The 17,225-nt window shown below is 33.8% G+C and overlaps 2 protein-coding genes and 1 non-coding gene across 4 annotated transcripts; 2 read left to right on the plus strand and 1 right to left on the minus strand.

Annotated features, from left to right (window-relative positions):
- Positions 1-1,590: 1,590 nt before the first annotated feature.
- On the plus strand, positions 1,591-7,044 carry LOC114722116 (histone-lysine N-methyltransferase ASHH1). 2 transcript variants are annotated; one of them, XM_028908051.1, is made up of 11 exons: positions 1,591-1,938; positions 2,417-2,485; positions 2,600-2,664; positions 3,555-3,711; positions 4,128-4,214; positions 4,358-4,442; positions 4,519-4,612; positions 4,743-4,941; positions 5,576-5,610; positions 5,870-6,356; positions 6,575-7,044. In XM_028908051.1, exons 2-11 carry the CDS (start codon positions 2,483-2,485, stop codon positions 6,848-6,850), a joined length of 1,488 nt encoding a protein of 495 aa, XP_028763884.1. In that variant the 5' UTR covers positions 1,591-1,938; positions 2,417-2,482; the 3' UTR covers positions 6,851-7,044. The 2 variants fall into 2 exon arrangements, with proteins under 2 accessions (XP_028763884.1, XP_028763883.1); XM_028908050.1 differs by having other exon boundaries at positions 1,909-2,485.
- A 3,537-nt stretch (positions 7,045-10,581) lies between these two features.
- LOC114722119 (peroxidase 12-like) lies at positions 10,582-12,126 on the minus strand. Its single transcript, XM_028908054.1, has 3 exons — positions 11,849-12,126; positions 11,513-11,710; positions 10,582-11,414 (listed from the first exon to the last, which is right to left on the minus strand). The coding sequence occupies exons 1-3, from the start codon at positions 12,089-12,091 to the stop codon at positions 10,800-10,802; spliced, it is 1,056 nt and encodes a 351-aa protein (XP_028763887.1). The 5' UTR covers positions 12,092-12,126; the 3' UTR covers positions 10,582-10,799.
- A 2,048-nt stretch (positions 12,127-14,174) lies between these two features.
- Positions 14,175-14,247, plus strand: TRNAR-UCU (transfer RNA arginine (anticodon UCU)). The gene has a single exon. It is a non-coding gene; the product is annotated as a tRNA-Arg (tRNA).
- Positions 14,248-17,225: the final 2,978 nt, after the last annotated feature.

Consider the following 17,225-nt stretch of genomic DNA (forward strand, 5'->3'; position numbering starts at 1 on the left):
GAAACTCCTGGATATCCAACTTTTTTTTAATACAAATTCATTTTTGAAAATTTAAAATCATAATAATTTCACTCCATAACGTCCAGCTTTAGTTTTTTAACTATAAAAAATAAAATTATTATGATTTTAAATTTTTAATATAAATTTCCACTCAAAAAATCTCCTGAATACCCAAATTATCAAAACAGGTTTGTACACTAATCTAAAAATTTAAAAAAAGAAAAAAAGTTCTTAAAGTTGAGGAAGTACCAACACAGCCCCGAACCAAAGACGCTCTTTTGAGGAGAGAGGAAAGGTGAAATTTGAAAGGATGATCTCTGGTGGATGTTTGCCCTTGGCATTGTCTCGATATGAAATTAATAGCAGTATGACAGGCTTGGAGAAAAAGGAACAAGTACGTACCACGTTCCTGGTTGAAGGTTTCACCTTAGGCCTCCAAAATTAAACCGAGATTTGCGATTACGTGGAAATGATAATAATCATACATAATTTTCATCGGTCAAAAAAAAAAATCATACATAATTTTTACGCAGTGTAATGCCTTTTCCGGACTGCCTTTGGATTGTATAGGATATTTATTTGGACTAAGTATTAGAACATTGGGATGGAATTTTAAAACCATTTTTATAAATTAATGTTTTGATCCTTCAACTATTAATCTAATTATGTCTTTTAACTATAATTTGAACTCGATGCAACTCAATCTTTCTACTTTTATTTCACTTATAACTCACTTCTTCCTCTTTTGACCTTGAATAAAGTCGATCGTTTTCTTGATGTTATGTCAGATCCATAAACTAATGTTTTTAGAAAAAAAAAAGAAATAAAGTATCTTCCAAGATCTCTTACCTAGGCAGAATGAATTAAAAAAACACATTTTTATAAGAAGTGAATCTTAAACTACGTTAAGTAATATAATTTACTGAAATTTAAAATTTAATCAAATATTTTAATCTGTTATGAAAAAATTTCTAGCTAAAATATAAAAAGAATCAAATAAGTAATGCATATTAACTTTTTTCCTTATATTGTGTACTATTATCTTTGATATCTCTTAAAAAGATTTGTTTTCGAAAGAATTACAATGAAGTCCCAAAGAAAGAGAATAATTATAAAATAAGTTTCAAAAGTTATTATTTTTTATTTTAAAACTTGTCTTTACAGATTACTTAAATTGTTATTAGAATATTTTAGTAATTATTTCTCTTTATTAGGACTTGATTGTAACTCTTTTCTTGTTTTATGTGTAGAATCTCATTCACTTTATTTCCCTAAATTATGTTTCCTTGAAACTCTATTAACTACATATATTAATATGATTTTTCTATACAAATGATTAAAAAGAGTATTTTAAGAAAATAATATATATTTTCTTAAAAAACTAATTTAAACTAATTTTTTAATCATTATAAATTAGTTATCTTGCTAATTGGAGGATATCTAACTATTATGGATAGATTGAAAAAAATAAATAAATTATTTAATCCAAACTAATGAATTTACTATCCCCTAAAAGTACATAATAAAATAAAATGAGGTTTGGCGTTTAACATCAAAATCACAACCCCCCCCCCCCCAACCGAGGAACCAGGATCGAGGAGTCTTGTATTATAGTTGGCCTGCTTGTTCCGATGGAAATGGATCACCCAGCGTGCGCACACGCCTCCTTGGTTCGATTTTGTGAACTGGGCTGAGGACGACTGCAACCCATTTCATCCCCGCCTGCCTCTTCAGCATTAACGACGGGTCTCCGCCTTCTGCTCCAGCGCTAGTCCGAGGCGAAAAACCTCTTTTCCAGTTCCACCATGGTTGTCTTCAGCTTCGCTACCCAACTCTGACGGGGTTCTAACCACTTTCAACCTAACTTCCACCTGGCCTGAACTGAGCCCTGAAGCCCTCGCCGCTGCCGGAGGGAACCGGTAATTGGTGGCATTCCAGGTCTGTCATCTCTGGTTTCTTTGTGCATCATGTCTCATTGCCAGGTTAAACAACACTGATCAAATGGTTCTCAGTTTCTTGATCTTCGCTTCGTTTTGACTGTCAAATGTCGATACTGAGGGTGAATTTGCACAACCCGTAACATCTATGTTTATGATAAAACCTAATCTCAAGGAATTCTCCCCAGCTTTCCATATGAACATAAAACAAAAGAGAATCTTTTCATCCTCTTACAATCAATAGGAGAAATGGAGATTCTTGAAGCTTCACAAAATTTTGTTTTTCTGGAGAAATGATTTTTTTGACGAGCACTGAGTAATTCTGATCCATTATTCCCACTTGCAACCAGCGCTTTCTTTTTGGGTTGACCAGTGGGGATTAATTATTTAATTCTTCCGTTCTTTGCATGAGTTGTCTACGATAACCGATTTGAACACTCCTTTTCGGTGCCTTGTATGAACTTTCCTATTTTTGGCAGGGGGATTGCAAAATACCTATGACAGCCATCTAAACAGTCGTTCAAAATCAATCCTTGGATACCGAAATGGTAGCTATTTCTTGGTTTTCCCGCCATTTTCTTTCTCTATTTTCAGGCTTATTCCAATTACTGCACATGTTATTTTATATGAGTCAAGTGACATGGAAGCTATTGATTTTGAAGGATCCTCATGCTGAAGAATTTCCTCAATACATCCATATAACGCAGAATGAATTTTTAAACAGAAGGTCAGTTTTTCTCTTTTGTGTGTGTGTGTGTACATATATACATATATAATATTAGTATAACACGGTTGATGGGTAAAAGGGTAAATAACACTGAAGTGGACCATTGTAGTCAATAGCATCCACCATTTACAGTGCTGAGAATACTCTGTGTATTTTACCCAGCATTCAATATGGATGTTGGTTTCATGTTTCTCTTCTGGTGCCTTCTTTGATAATGATAAATTTCTGGTAATATAACACGAGCCCTTGATGACACTGAAGGAGACCCTGATAATATAACAGATACTGTTTTCTGTGGATGTTTAGAAGGCTATTTCTTTATCTTCAGAATTAGAACGCCTGAAGGAGGTTATTTTTATTAGTTCCTCAGAGTTTTCTGAAGTTCAAACCTTTCCTACTGGCTGCCTATATGTTTTCCTTCATTGAGTTCGTTGAGATTTACGGTTGAAACAGTGAAATATGATGAATGGGATGGTCTGCACACTGGTAGTTTGTGCATACTCACTCACAAAATGGCTGCCCTCTCCTTTTTATATGTATCCTAAATCATACATGATAATTCTCCAAGAGCCAAAGATAAGATAAATGATAACCAAAAGACTCCTCGGCAATAATAAATTCCTAAATCATAAAGGATGTTTTCAGCAACTAACTTTGAAATAAATGGCTTACTTGCAACTTAAGAAGAGCCACCTTTGACTTATCTCTGGCAATAAGCTTCAGGAGCAAGGAGGTGCTGCCGATGAAAAACCAACCTGAATGGAAGTTCAATCCAAACAACTCAGTGAAATGAAACGTAGATGATCTTAATGATTTACGAAGCCTTACGAGGTGCACTATTCTTTTACTTGTTGTGCTCATTCTTTTAATTCTCTTTTCTTGTTTTATAGGCATGTGAAGCAGAGGGAGGAGGATATTGCTATATGTGAATGCAAATATAATCCTAGCGACCCTGATAGTGCATGTGGGGATGGCTGTCTTAATGTACTGACCAGCTCTGAATGCACCCCCGGCTATTGCCCGTGTGGTGTCTTTTGCAAAAATCAGGTGCATGTTTAGGCTTGTCTGTTTTGATGTTAAATGTTTTTGGGTTATATCTTCCTTAGTATTGTCATAGTTTCAATTTCGAAGTACTGAGTAGAATATAGTCCTTTTTTACCATGCTGAACAAGCTAAAGAAAGTGTATTATTGCAAAAATCCTGCTTGTATTTAATTGTTAGAAGAAACTTTTGATTACTATGTGCTAGACTGTATGTCTTAATGTGTTTATTATGACATGTTGCACATCTATCTGCTAGTCCTAAATATTTATTTGAATTTGAATTTCTCATTAAGGAATAATTACCATTAAGTGTTGGGTTTTATCATTTGCTGAACCTGTGTCATGCTGCATTATATCTTTATATGGAATGAAACTAACTGCAACTTCGTATTTCTTTTAAACCATGTCTTATGGTTATAGAGATTTCAGAAGTGTGAATATGCAAAAACAAAGTTGTTCAAAACTGAAGGCCGGGGATGGGGTCTTTTGGCTGATGAGAATATTAAGGTAATCATGTTATGAGTTTCAGCAAAACCTTTCAATTAGAAAATGAAACTTTGTTGCTTGAATTCATGGCTACTGTGGCATTTTCTGACTTGGTTATGCCTTATTAGGTATTCTTATAATTCTAAGCTTTAATCTCTTTACAGGCAGGCCAATTTATCATCGAATATTGTGGAGAAGTAATTTCATGGAAAGAAGCCAAGCGAAGAGCCCAGGCTTATGAAATTCAAGGTCAAATATTAACTTGTTAGATGTTCCATTTGATAACTGATCTCCCTGTTTTCTAAAAGTTCTCTTTAGTTTGCAGGTCTTAAGGATGCATTCATTATTTGTCTTAACGCTTCTGAATCCATTGATGCAACTAGAAAGGGAAGCCTTGGTAGATTTATAAATCATTCATGGTAAATCTTTTCAAATAAAAGCTAATTTGAAAGCAAAACCTTTACCATGCATATATTGTTGGCTTTTTGTTGTAGTCCATATTTTCCCTGACCCAAGATTTGAGACAACTTAAACCTGTTAAGTTTGCAGTCAGCCAAATTGTGAGACAAGGAAATGGAATGTCTTGGGTGAGATAAGAGTTGGAATATTTGCAACACAAGATATACCTGTTGGAGCTGAACTGGCATATGATTATAATTTTGAGTGGTTTGGTGGTGCAAAGGTTCGTTGCCTCTGTGGTGCAGCCAAATGTTCCGGATTCCTTGGAGCAAAATCTCGTGGTTTTCAGGCAAGTTTTGTGAATCTATTAATAACACTGCAACATTCAAGCATCAAATGTTGATGTTTTTTGCTTCTATGACCTTATTGATTCTGTGATCCTACAGTTTTTTTAGCTGAAATTGATAACTACGGGCCTATTAAGTTATGAATTTTACTTCTTGGATGATGTTGTGAATCCTTTTTGGTCTCATTTAAGAGTCAAGCATGTCATATTGGAAAGCCCTTTTGAGCTAATGAATGGGTAATTTTTATATTTTGGTTTTGGGAGATCAACCTCTCGATATTTTTTGTATCGATCTTCTTCACTCTTCAATAGTAGCTGCGAACTAATATTTGTTCCCCTCTTTTTTGTGCCTTCCCTTCCCCTTGAGTGTTCCCCTTTGCATGCCTTTGTTTTGATGTTAAATTGTTTTCATCTGGAAGAATCTGTACTGAAATGATACTTTAACTGGGAAAATCATTGCACTAGCTGCAAAGAGTAACTTTATATGTCAATGGTTTACTGAACCTACTTCGGTGTCATTGTTATGGTTATTTGTGTCTAATCCCCCCCTCCCTTTTGTGTTACTTCTCTCAAATTTTTTTTTTTTTAATTGTGGTCTTTGCTTATGATCTTTGATTTTTGTGGAAATTCTGAGCAGGAAGATACATATTTATGGGAAGATGATGATGAAAGGTAATGTGTTATTTATCTTATGCCCTCTCCTGGTTTTAATGTTTTAATTTCTTTTAGCATTCTTCATTTAAAGTATTAGTGGCTGTGAGTATTAAGCACATAATTGTTAGTAAGGTCTAATTGTGAGTATTAAGTACATAATTGTTGTTTATTGTCATTCAGTTATTAATGGCTGTATGAATATTAAATAGATAATTGTTAGCGAGGTCTGTCAATCTGCACTTGTGATATAGTTCATCGATCTGTAGTTTGTTTACAGGTACAGCGTTGAGAAAATTCCAGTTTATGACTCTGCAGAGGATGAGCCTCTCTCAAAGGTCCTTAGAAACTTGCACCCTGACATTCCTGGTATGCAAGTTAATGGGAAAATTGAACACTCAACGGATGTTGTCATAAAACCTGAACAATTATCAGAGTCAACTGCTTTTGGCATTCAGCCGCTTGGATCGGTTCCAACGAAGGGTTTACATGTCCATCCGATAAAGTCTGAGGTAGAAAGTAACGATATGAAATTGTACCCTAGAGATACTCAGCAGGCCTTTCCACAGAACAATGCAATGATATCACGAATCAGAAGTAATACTGCAGCCCGAAACTATCGCATTGGACCTAGGTCCATACCTGCCAAAAAATCAAAGAAATATAACGGAAGCATTAAAAACATCACACAGAAGCAAGTCGATGTGAAGTCTGCTGCTGAATCTTTAGCATCAAAAGAAGCACAAGAGGAGATTTTAAGATATGAGGTATTACTTTCCTTGCAGCTTTTTTATGTACCGTCTGGCTTGTGATACCTAAGAAAAGAAAATTGGAGAGGGTGAAAGAAAGAGCAAATGAGAAACTAGACGAAAAGGAATCCATCTAGAACATCCCAATCCAAGCAACTAGTGCCCCCTACCTCAGTCCCAAGCAAGTCCTTAGCTTTATGTTGAGCTGTTATCTGAATTTTCGGACATATTTGCAGGAAATGAAGAATGAGGCAACCTGTGCTCTTGATAACTTATACAATGAAATACGACCAGCCATTGAAGAACATGAGAGGGACAGCCAAGACAGCGTATCCACGAGTGTAGCAGAGAAGTGGATTGAAGCTTGCTGTTTGAAATTGAAGGCGGAGTTTGACGTTTACTCCTCCATTGTCAAGAATTTTGCCTGCACACCTCCCAAGCCTCGTGGCCTTCCAAAACCATCTCCTCAAGTTGATAATGAAAACGAAAATAACAAGCTCTTGACGAATTGATATTCTTGTATTCCATCTCATTCATTCATAATTCGTAGGTTATGATTTTCCAAATTGGGTGGAGGTACTCGGAGGAAATTCCTTCTGGCCATTTTGTATGTTACATTCATAACACAACAGACCAATTCAAAGAATTTTCTCACGTGCAATCCCCACATGATTCGGTGGAGGCGCTTGCTTTGAGATTATGTCCATCGACATGGCCCTTCTCTCACGTAGATCTCATCTCATAGAGTCATGCTTGAAAAAAAGGGGGAATTATGTCCCCTCAGACGCATTTGAATCCGTTGTCAGCTAATATGTTTCTAAAAACGAAATACTGAGTACAAATTTGAAATCAATACGCAACAACATAATTTCAAAAATAGAACTTATTTTGCATTGTAAATTATGCTAAAAAATTATTTTCATATTTAAGAATGGAGGAGTATTATTATTCACTAAATTAATTTTTCAATTTGAATCATATTTTTAAAAAAGTTGAAACCAACAAGTGGGAATGAAATTGGGCTTAACCGGGGGATGCATCTGAATATGGAAACATTTGGAAGTATCGCTGAAGGAGATCCACAGGGCCAAACTGTTAAAAATCAAACTTGGTGGCCGACAAGACTTTTGCCTGGGACAGGCCCTTATTATGGTCTCATCCTCACGGTCAGGTCCTACATTCAAACTCCAGTTTTTACATATACATATATAGTTAAACGACAAATCAATTATGTGTCTATATATATATATTCATGAATGTATAACGTACGATTCAATAATATATCATGAGTTGTTAATAGTAACTTAAAAAATTAATTGGGAAAAATCAGAGTGCGTGGTATGAGAAAAAATGCACTCCTCTTCAACTATTTTAGGAATCATAAAACACTCTGAGCTTCATTAAATTAATGATGAATAATAATATTCCTTCGATTCTAAATATAAGACTCATTTTGTAGTGCAATTTACACTACAAAAAAGGTCTTATATTTAGGACCGGAAGAGTACAAGTAAATCACTGTTTTAACATGTATATACTAGGCTTTTGCTATTAATCATGATAGACATTAATCTTTGCTATTAATCATGATAGACATTAATAAACTATAGCCGTTATAATCTCCTGCTCTAGTGTATATTGTGTGTGCGTATAGATTCTATATCAAGTTCTAAAGGCTCTATATGATACACAGGTCCAAGATAATTGATTATATATATTGAGAAATTTGAGTTCTGGAAAGAAAGAAGACGTAACAGGAAAGTTCATCACGAGTAGTTTATATTGGCCGTAAATAATTGTCAACTTCTGGTGACCTGTGAACGATATGTTCGATTGTCTATTATTGCCACTTGCAATATAAACTTGATCTTTTCCTGGTTTGAACTGAAAACTACTTCCAAAGATTCCATGATTTCACACACACACATTCTCATCTTGAATATTAAGTTTCCTTTGAAACTTGAATAGTTCATTGAGTTGAAATCCATAGCCATGTCATCTACCATTACATCTTTGTCCCAGCTTTTTCCAGATTATTTTCTAATCCATTTAATAATTTGAATGTAAACGTATTCAGAAGATCCATATGTGTCTGTGTGTGTGTGTGTGTGGGTTTTGTGTAAGTCACTTTCACTTGATTGAAGGGTCAGGTTAGAAGAAAAATCAGAATGAGGGGACACGTAGGCATGGCGCCCACCTATTCTTAAATGCTGCAAATCATAAATGGAGTTATTCAAATCATGCCTGCTTCATTAATTCAGTATGCATGCACCTCACCCTCTACTTTCCCCCTGCAAATATGACCCATATATGCATTTAAATTGATGAATTTTAATATGGGGAGAATTATAACCAAGCCTAATAAGAAAGGAATTTAATCACTTTAAAATCTATAAACAAGTAAAGAATAAACAATAATAAATTTTAAAGTAGAAAATAAAAATAGGTTTAAGTTGGTTATTTATTATTGAGATTTTTTTATAATTAATTTTTTTAGGATCTGACTCTCCCTTTAATATATATTTATATATATATGGGGAACCAACTCCGCTGTTCACAACACTTTTTCTGTAATATAATTTACTAAAACTATAGTATGAACACAGTATGATATTGAATTTAGTTTTGGGGCGATGTGGCTGGCATGATTTGAAAATGGAAAGTTTTTCTAAAAAACTTAGAAAAATCCAAGTTGGGCGAGGCCTTTATTGGAAAACGACGAGAATCATGGTGACACGACAGGACACCACTGAACCTTATCAACAGGACACAACTCTTTCCTTTATCCATTTTCATATTCCCATCCCAGCGGTGGCCCCGCACTTATGAGCAAAGATTTTAATTTTGTTTTGGCTTAGCCTTTTCAGAACTACTGTGAAATTTAGCTTTGTATTACAAATTGATTTTATCTTCTTTTTTTTACTTGGCATTTCCTAAAGCTTCGACCCAAAATCTATATAAAAAATATGATGTGTTAAAATGTTCGGAAAAAATAGAGATCTTGTATAATCATATTTGATACTAAGCATTGTGAAGGCTCAACGACTCAGGCCTGGAAAAGAATAGTCCAAATTAAAATTAAGAGATGATCAAAACTATAAATGAAAAATTAACCAAATTTAATAGTAACGGAAACACATTATCATACATTATAAGGAAAATTGCAATAAGATTTTACTTAAGAAAATTAAATACCAAAAAATCTCTTAAAGTTATTAAATTATCCTTGGCAAAAGATCTCGTTGTAAAAGATTTTATTTATTTAATTATCAAATTATCCTTATTTTTTTAAGTATGCATTGATAACTAAAAGAGTAGTTATTAACAAATTAAGTTGTATCGATTAACAACTATTACGGTAAGTATTGACAACATATTTTCTCAACACATCACAAAAATATAACATCAATTGTCAAAATATCTGTTATAATAGTTGTTAATTGTTACACCTTTAAGTTTTTAATTACTTTCTTTGTCAATGCATACCGTAAAAAAAGACAAAGACAATTGGATAATTAAACAAATAAACTTTCTTGCAATGAAATCTTTTGAGACTTCAAATTAATTTAATGATTTTAAGAGACTTTTTTTATTTAATTCTCTCAAGTGAGATCTTATTGTAATTTCCCCACATGTTATCACACGAAGTTCAAAAAATGACTTCTGTAGTTTAGTTAGCAGCTTAGAAATAACAAAACTTGTTATAAACTATGCGATGTGGCGAGTGTGTGTGTTGTCTAAATTCTATACGTTGTAGTATGCGCGCAATGCGGTTATAATATAAGGTATTTTCAACACCTTAGACTATATTAGTTGTCTTCACTTTACTTTTGTTTAATATATAAATTTTTTGAGAAAATAGTAATTTAGACTCTACAGAACAATAAATTAGAAGCAATATTATATATTCATATAATAAAATTAATTGGCTCATTTCTATTAAAAAAAATAAGATTGGAGTATTTTGTTTTAAAAAAAACAAAGAAAGAAAGTCCACTGTGTGAAGGAGAGAGGATTTAGCACACATGACTTTTCAACGTCTAGAGATCCCCAAGTTATGCGTTCTGTGCCAAGTGGAGTAATCCAACTAGTACTTGTCAGTGCTTTAGCACCATTTTTTCAAAGATGCTTGTAGTAATAATTGTTCATTTTCAAAGATCAAGATGTGCTCTGTACTTTGCAAGGCTCAAATTCACAAAATGAACTTAATTAATTATTAGTTATTACCACAACACTGCACACATACAACGACAAGAAGCATAGATATATATATATATATATATATATCTCAGTACCAGAGTTAGAACCCTCCAAAACGTAACCTTGCACAAATTATTATCCAAATTAAACGATCAAACACCCAAAAGTGTCTCACATCTCGCACTTGGGATGATATCTAAAGTAAAACTTACAGAAGACTTGAAACGTGCATCATCATGTATCCGTGGCCTCCATTATTATCTAGAACTGTTCCGCCATTTCAACCGCCTTTTCCACCACAGAAGCCAACATAGACTTCTTCCCACTGTTCCTGAGATTACACTTGGCTCTGATCTCTCCCTGCTTCCCCGTCAAAACCCTAAGCTGGCTCATCTTTATCATAGCGTTCGTGAACTTCTCGAAGAACAGCTTCTCGTCCAGCGCAAAGCTCTGTACCAACTTCTTGGTACGACCGTCGGAAAACAGGTCCTGATCTGACGTGAACACTCCCTGTCGGTTCATCAGGTCGATGTAGTACTTGTTGTCGAACTTGTTGGGAGTTCGGATGTCGAGGTTTGCCGTGTTGGGTGAGCTGGCGCTGGGACAAGTGGCCTTGAGGTTCTTCAGGAGGGTCTGGTCGATGGGAGCCGGGCTCGTGCCGGAGACGCGGTCGGAGAAGGAGTTGCAGTGGGATCGCCCGAAGGTGTGGGCGCCGGAGAGGGCGACCACGTCGGTTACGTCGAAGTTCTGGTCGTCGAAGGTCTTGATGGTGCCGGTGGTGTTGGCGAAGGGAGATGGGAGGTTGCTTGTCTCGTCGAAGTTCAAGGTGAGGCTGTCCCGTCTTCCTAGTGGAACTGGGAAGCTGGGCCCTCCTGTCTGCCATTATTGTTGCAGAAAGAGAAAACATAAGCTCGGAAGACGATATCAAGATGAGAGAAACAAATAACTTTGATAAGAGAGATGAGATTAATTACCAAGACAACAGCATCACGGCCCGCGAGAGCGACGATGTCAGCACAGGAGACAACTCTTCCACATTTCTTGTGGACGAGCTCTCTAATATCGTCGATGGTCTTCAAGGCCTCTGTTCTGATGCCACCGTTGGATCTGGAGTCTCTCTCACTCTGGTTGCTTGGTGCAATCGCGTCCAACAAGATGGACCCATCACACCCCTGTATGCATATTAACAATCACATCAACACACAGGAATTGAAGTGACTCGGATCGAAACGAAAGAAAATGACGATTCACAGAAAGGTGCCACTACTTTTGCGGGATAATAGAGAGAGAGAGAGAGAGAGAGAGTGTACCTGGACGAAGCAGTCGTGGAAGAAGATGCGAAGCAAGGCAGGGGCTTGGCCGATGTCCTTCTTGAAGACGGATTTGAGATGTTTCGTGACCATGGATTCGATGCCGGGGCAGCTGGACTCGTAGAAGGTCCATGAGAGGCCGTTCACGATGGGAGGCTTGGCCTGAGACTCTGCCTTAGTGGCAGAGAGGACGAGGCAGGAGATGAAGAGCAAAGAGTAAAGGAGGGACGATGAGACCGCCATGTATGTTTTACTCTCTTCAATTCAGTGTGAGCACTGGGGTCTCTGGTAACAGAGTCTTTTATAGGCGGAAACCAGTGGCCTGGGCCATTGTCCCACCAATCCCTTCCCTTTCACTTAGAGGTAGCCTCCCTGTAATTACAAACTGGATTACATACTTTAATTTGTCTCTGTCTACTTTAATGCCTGTCAACCACTCCTCGTCCAGAACTAATAGTTTTAACTTCTGGTTATTATATCTTAATATGTCTACACACGTGCTACAAATTTATTTGAGGGTTAAATAAATTAAAGGTCAATTTTGTTTCAAAAATCAAAATTTTTATATTTATTATATCAAGTTTTCTAATAACACTTTGTATCTTATTTATAAGAGAAAAAAACAATTATATATACTGTTAAAGCTTTTCCTGTTTTGGTATATACGCAGGATAATATTAATATTAGAATAAAAGGGAACGGGCATACATGCAGTTTATTTATTTTTGCCAACATATATTATTACTTTATTACAATTAATAAGCATAACAATATCCCTAACATAACTACTATTCTGATCCTATTTATAAGGCAGATAGAAAAAAATATTTTTTGATAAATAGGGTACTGAGATAAAAAAAATTTATATACATGTACAATTTTACTTTTTATTTATTATTATGTTAATTTTATTTATATGAGATATAATGTATATTTAATAAGGATAAAGTTTAAAAAAATTGTTAAATTTTAGATAAGTGTAAATAAAATTTAAAATTTTTTTAGCTCATATAAAACATACAAAGAAGTAATTTATAAATAGTATCACTGGAATATATAGCATATACAGCTTTTGAATTTCCAATTATCATAATATATGCTTAAATCAGCGTAGTGCGGGCATGATGAATATCTCAGTGATCTTCGTAAGATCTTTGTTGTTATCCCCAAAAAAGCACCACTATTTGTTGATTAATAAATATGGATTGGGGGGGCGGGGGAATAATTGGAGGGATTGGCTAATTGAACATTTAATTAAAATAGTAATCCGCTTCTGGGCGCCAAAATGTGGAGCCACGTGGCCATGTGGCGGACACAAGACTAGTAAAGTAAGGCGACTTTAAAAGTCTCACCTACTTTTTTTTTAATAACGTTCCCGTCAAAGATCCACGGCCCACAAACAAGGACTCCCTCCCTTGGACATGCCTCTATAAATATCTCCACCCAAAAATATTATTACCTCTTTTTAATGTTTTTCATGATCCATCTAACAAGAATATTATTAATAAATAAATAAATAATTTTACATAAAAATAAATAATAATTATATCTTAAAATTTGAATATAATGCGTGTTTAGTTGGTGGAAAAAAGAGTGACATATATTTAAAGAAAAAAATTAAATCAGTGAAAGAATATTGAATTTGATATAATCACGTGTTTAAAAATGTCTTGTGGTGAGCACATTCCCATGAAACTTCTCTCTCTCTCTCTCTCACACGTGCTCTACAACGCCCGCCATGGCCTCTTGGCTACAAATTAAAGCATTTGGGAAATAAATTATATTATAATTCATGAAATATAGAATTTGATTATATCTTAGAGCCAATTGCAATATTTAATATGTATTTTAAAAAAATTAATTGACCTAGACCTTGAGAACTACTCTTGGGTAACTTCTGTTATTCACTATTTTTTTTAAATAACCACATATTTTTTACATTACCAAATAATTTATTTACATTTGCGTATTATTAAAATTCAAAGTTGAACAACAAACAGATCCTTGAAATAAATAAAAAGGGGGCGGCTATAAAAAATGGAGGTGGCTAAGAAAGAACTTTATGAAAAGGTCGGATAAGAGTTGAATGAACAAACACTTCTCCATGACACGCGTCAAGATTATAATAGTATAAAATTTAAGCCACTTGTTCTTCTTCCTTTATGCTTCCATCAAAATTATAATTAGAAGTATAAATAAATAGGCATTCCTTTATGCAGAAAAATTGAGACTAAAAATGATCCTACTTGATTTGTTCTACAAATCTTCACAAGGACATGCTTTTATGTAAATAAAATATATATCTTAAGAGCTGCAATCAACAAAGGCGCCCATGGCCTAATGGATAAGGCGCTTGACTTCTAATCAAGCGATTGTGGGTTCGAGTCCCACTGGGCGTGTATCTATTTTTCGATTTCAACATTGATCCCTTTTGGGCCGCTTCTTCTGGGTCTAGATTTATTGGGCCCCCACGGCCCATCAAATAACGGGAGTCTGTCTGCTTTAAAGGGGTTATCTGTTATGAAAACGAGACATCTGAATTCATACAAATCTTTGAGGCCCAAAAATAATCATAATTGCGGCAAGCTGTGAATTTTATACTGCTAATTTGAGGAGTATGTTTTGGCCTTATAAATAAATAGCTTCATTAATATTTAAAATTTTATGACGAAGGCCCCTTTAACTTCTACACTAATGCAAATAACTCTCTATCGGAAGGGAAAATGCAAATAATTCTCATATTATAATTTGGGTATTATTTCACTAAAAGAATATAATCGTACATTTCATTGCGCATAATTCAAAATTTAGAAGATTATATACACACCCATATAACTCAAAATTTAAGGAGGTATATAGTGAATGATATATTACGCTGTGATGGTAAAATAACAAACACGAGATGAGGTTATATATGCATAAATTTGGGAAGTCTAATTCAATGGATTATTGTTTGCCAATTTTCAATTTTCAAGGGTCAGTGTTGTTGTTTGCATATGATCCAAATTTTAAAGATGAGGAAACTTTGCATGATATATATGGTCTTTTTTATAAGTCAAAAATTTGAAGAACTTATTAGTATTCATATTATATTCCACCTCACTCTTTACCTCTTAAACTAGCTAGCTCTAATGTCGGTGAATAATTTTAATATTTTGTAATAAACTTGCTTTCAATATTCAAATTATTTACTCTCTATAATACTACCTCCGGTCCTTAATATAAAAGTTAGTTGACTAATTTAAGTAGATTAAAAAAATAGTTAAATTGGTTATTTGTAATTAGTTATTTCTAAAATATCCTTGTTAATCAAATGTATTGGTTCAAACTACTATTATTACAAGAACTACTTTGAAAAAAAAAGATAAATATGAAAAAGAAAGTAGATTTGAGTCTTATATTTATGACCAAAATAAAAATTAAATGAGCTATTATATTAAGGATTGATTGTAGTATTATACTCCCTTCGTCCCTTTTTATAAGCAACTTTAGACTCCATTACGTAGATCAAAAGTTAGGACAATAAATGAATAAAATTTGAAAGTTTTTTCTCCAAAATATCCTTATTTATGAGGGAAAAGAGCATAAGAAAGAGAATAAGAAAATTATTATAATAAAAAGAATTATAAAAGAGAGAGAATGTGTGACGGAAACAGATGATAGTTTGGAAAATAAGATAATTAATATATTGAGTATTAAAACAAGTAATAAACAGGGAAAAATAGGAAATTTGCTAGAAAAATTTAAGACTATTTGCAAATGTTACTTATATTTAAGGGTAAGAGGTGAATGATAATTGTTTTTTTTTGCTAAAGTATAAATATTTTCTTATTAAAGACAATTCTATTCGAGATGAATAATAGTTGTTACTTATAAAAAAAAAATAGAGAGAGTATTTGTAAGCTTTTTTGTGTGTGGTTAAATTATGTTTCTTCACGCGACGCACTTTTTGTTGATGATTACCCTCTATAATAAATAGCTAAAGCGGTGTCAGTGAAAGGTATGATTATATTGGATTGGGCTAAATCATTATGTGCACGCCTACCTACCTCAAACGGAAATTAATCGTGGACTTTACCCTGCAACTTACAAGTTAAACACATTTTTACAAACGTTTAAACTCGACTTAATAGAGTGAGTAATGATATCATAATACACTTAATTGCAATTAATCATATCATATTTTAACCCCATTCATTCATTATTATTAACCCAACATTCTCATATTCCGTTGTGAAGGACTGCATCTCCTGTTATTTGCAGCATCATGATGTCTGCCTCTTTGATAAATTTGTTCAAACGACGAAATGGGACAGCAAATTAATAGTTAATAATTATTTAACCATACAAATATATAAAAAAATAATCAAAGACTAACACTTAATTAATATATATTCATGATAAGTTACTGATTAATTAGGTTATTTTAATTTAAAAGTTTTTGATAAAATATGTGTGAGAGTGGGTGCTCTTTGAGAAAGCAAAATGAGGATTAAAAAAGTTGCATGCGGTTGCTTTCTGCGTCAAGATACGTTCACAGTTTCACACTTCAATTAGGGCTCTCGTTGGCCTTCTCTATAAATTGGACCCACACTCATAATTGTGGTACTAATTTTTTTTCAGCCCCCAAAAAAGAACAATTTCTGAAGAGAGCCACAGAAAATTAATATTCTTCTAGTCTTTAATATAAGATACTCCTCCGGTTCTAAACATAAGATACAAGATCTATTTTGTAGTTACAAAATGGATATTATATTTAGGACCAGAGGAGTATAAGATATAATTAATTAATTCGAATAGATTATAAATGTTAGTTAAATTAGTTAATATGATATATTTCTTTTTTAAAATATCATAAGCATCTTCTTTAATTTTTTTCTTTCTTCTTCTACTTAATTATTGTTAGGGAATATCAATCAGAGTTAATTTAAAAAAACAAATAAATATTTAAAATAGATATTATATATAGGACTAATATCAACTCTCCAATTAGGTGATATATTAAAAGTGAGAGGAGTATAATGTACAAGTAAATTTAATTACCCCTGAGATAATCAATGGTTTAACTGTGACATTTTTTATCGCCATGCTTGAGAAATGGGAATAACATTACTCAATTAAGTTGTTGAGTGAAGGTACGAAGAAGGTATAAATCAGAATGATATTATATGACAAGGTGGGAAGTTTCCTAAGTGTAATAATGAGATTCGTCCGGAAATATATATAGGTGAGCCATCTTGCTTTGTCCCATTATTATTTTATATTAATGCTAATACATATAAACACAAATTAAGTGATCAATATTTACGCATATGAAAAAGCATATGAAGATGGAGGCGATCTTTGAAATATATATATATGTGTGTGTGTGTGTGTG

This window comes from Neltuma alba, unplaced genomic scaffold (genome assembly GCF_004799145.2).
Source record: "Neltuma alba isolate B1F8T4 unplaced genomic scaffold, ASM479914v2 tig00012082_pilon, whole genome shotgun sequence".
Classification (NCBI taxonomy): Eukaryota; Viridiplantae; Streptophyta; class Magnoliopsida; order Fabales; family Fabaceae; genus Neltuma; species Neltuma alba.

Excerpts from the sequence above, each read along its gene's own strand:
- LOC114722116 (XM_028908051.1), top strand. Across the intron at positions 3,712-4,127 it reads GTGTCTTTTGCAAAAATCAG|AGATTTCAGAAGTGTGAATA; the intron begins GTGCATGTTTAG and ends TTATGGTTATAG. Across the intron at positions 4,613-4,742 it reads AGATTTATAAATCATTCATG|TCAGCCAAATTGTGAGACAA; the intron begins GTAAATCTTTTC and ends TTAAGTTTGCAG.
- LOC114722119 (XM_028908054.1), bottom strand. The coding sequence starts at position 12,091 with ATGGCGGTCTCATCGTCCCTCCTTTACTCTTTGCTCTTCATCTCCTGC. Across the intron at positions 11,711-11,848 it reads TCCACGACTGCTTCGTCCAG|GGGTGTGATGGGTCCATCTT; the intron begins GTACACTCTCTC and ends ATATGCATACAG. Across the intron at positions 11,415-11,512 it reads GCCGTGATGCTGTTGTCTTG|ACAGGAGGGCCCAGCTTCCC; the intron begins GTAATTAATCTC and ends CAATAATGGCAG.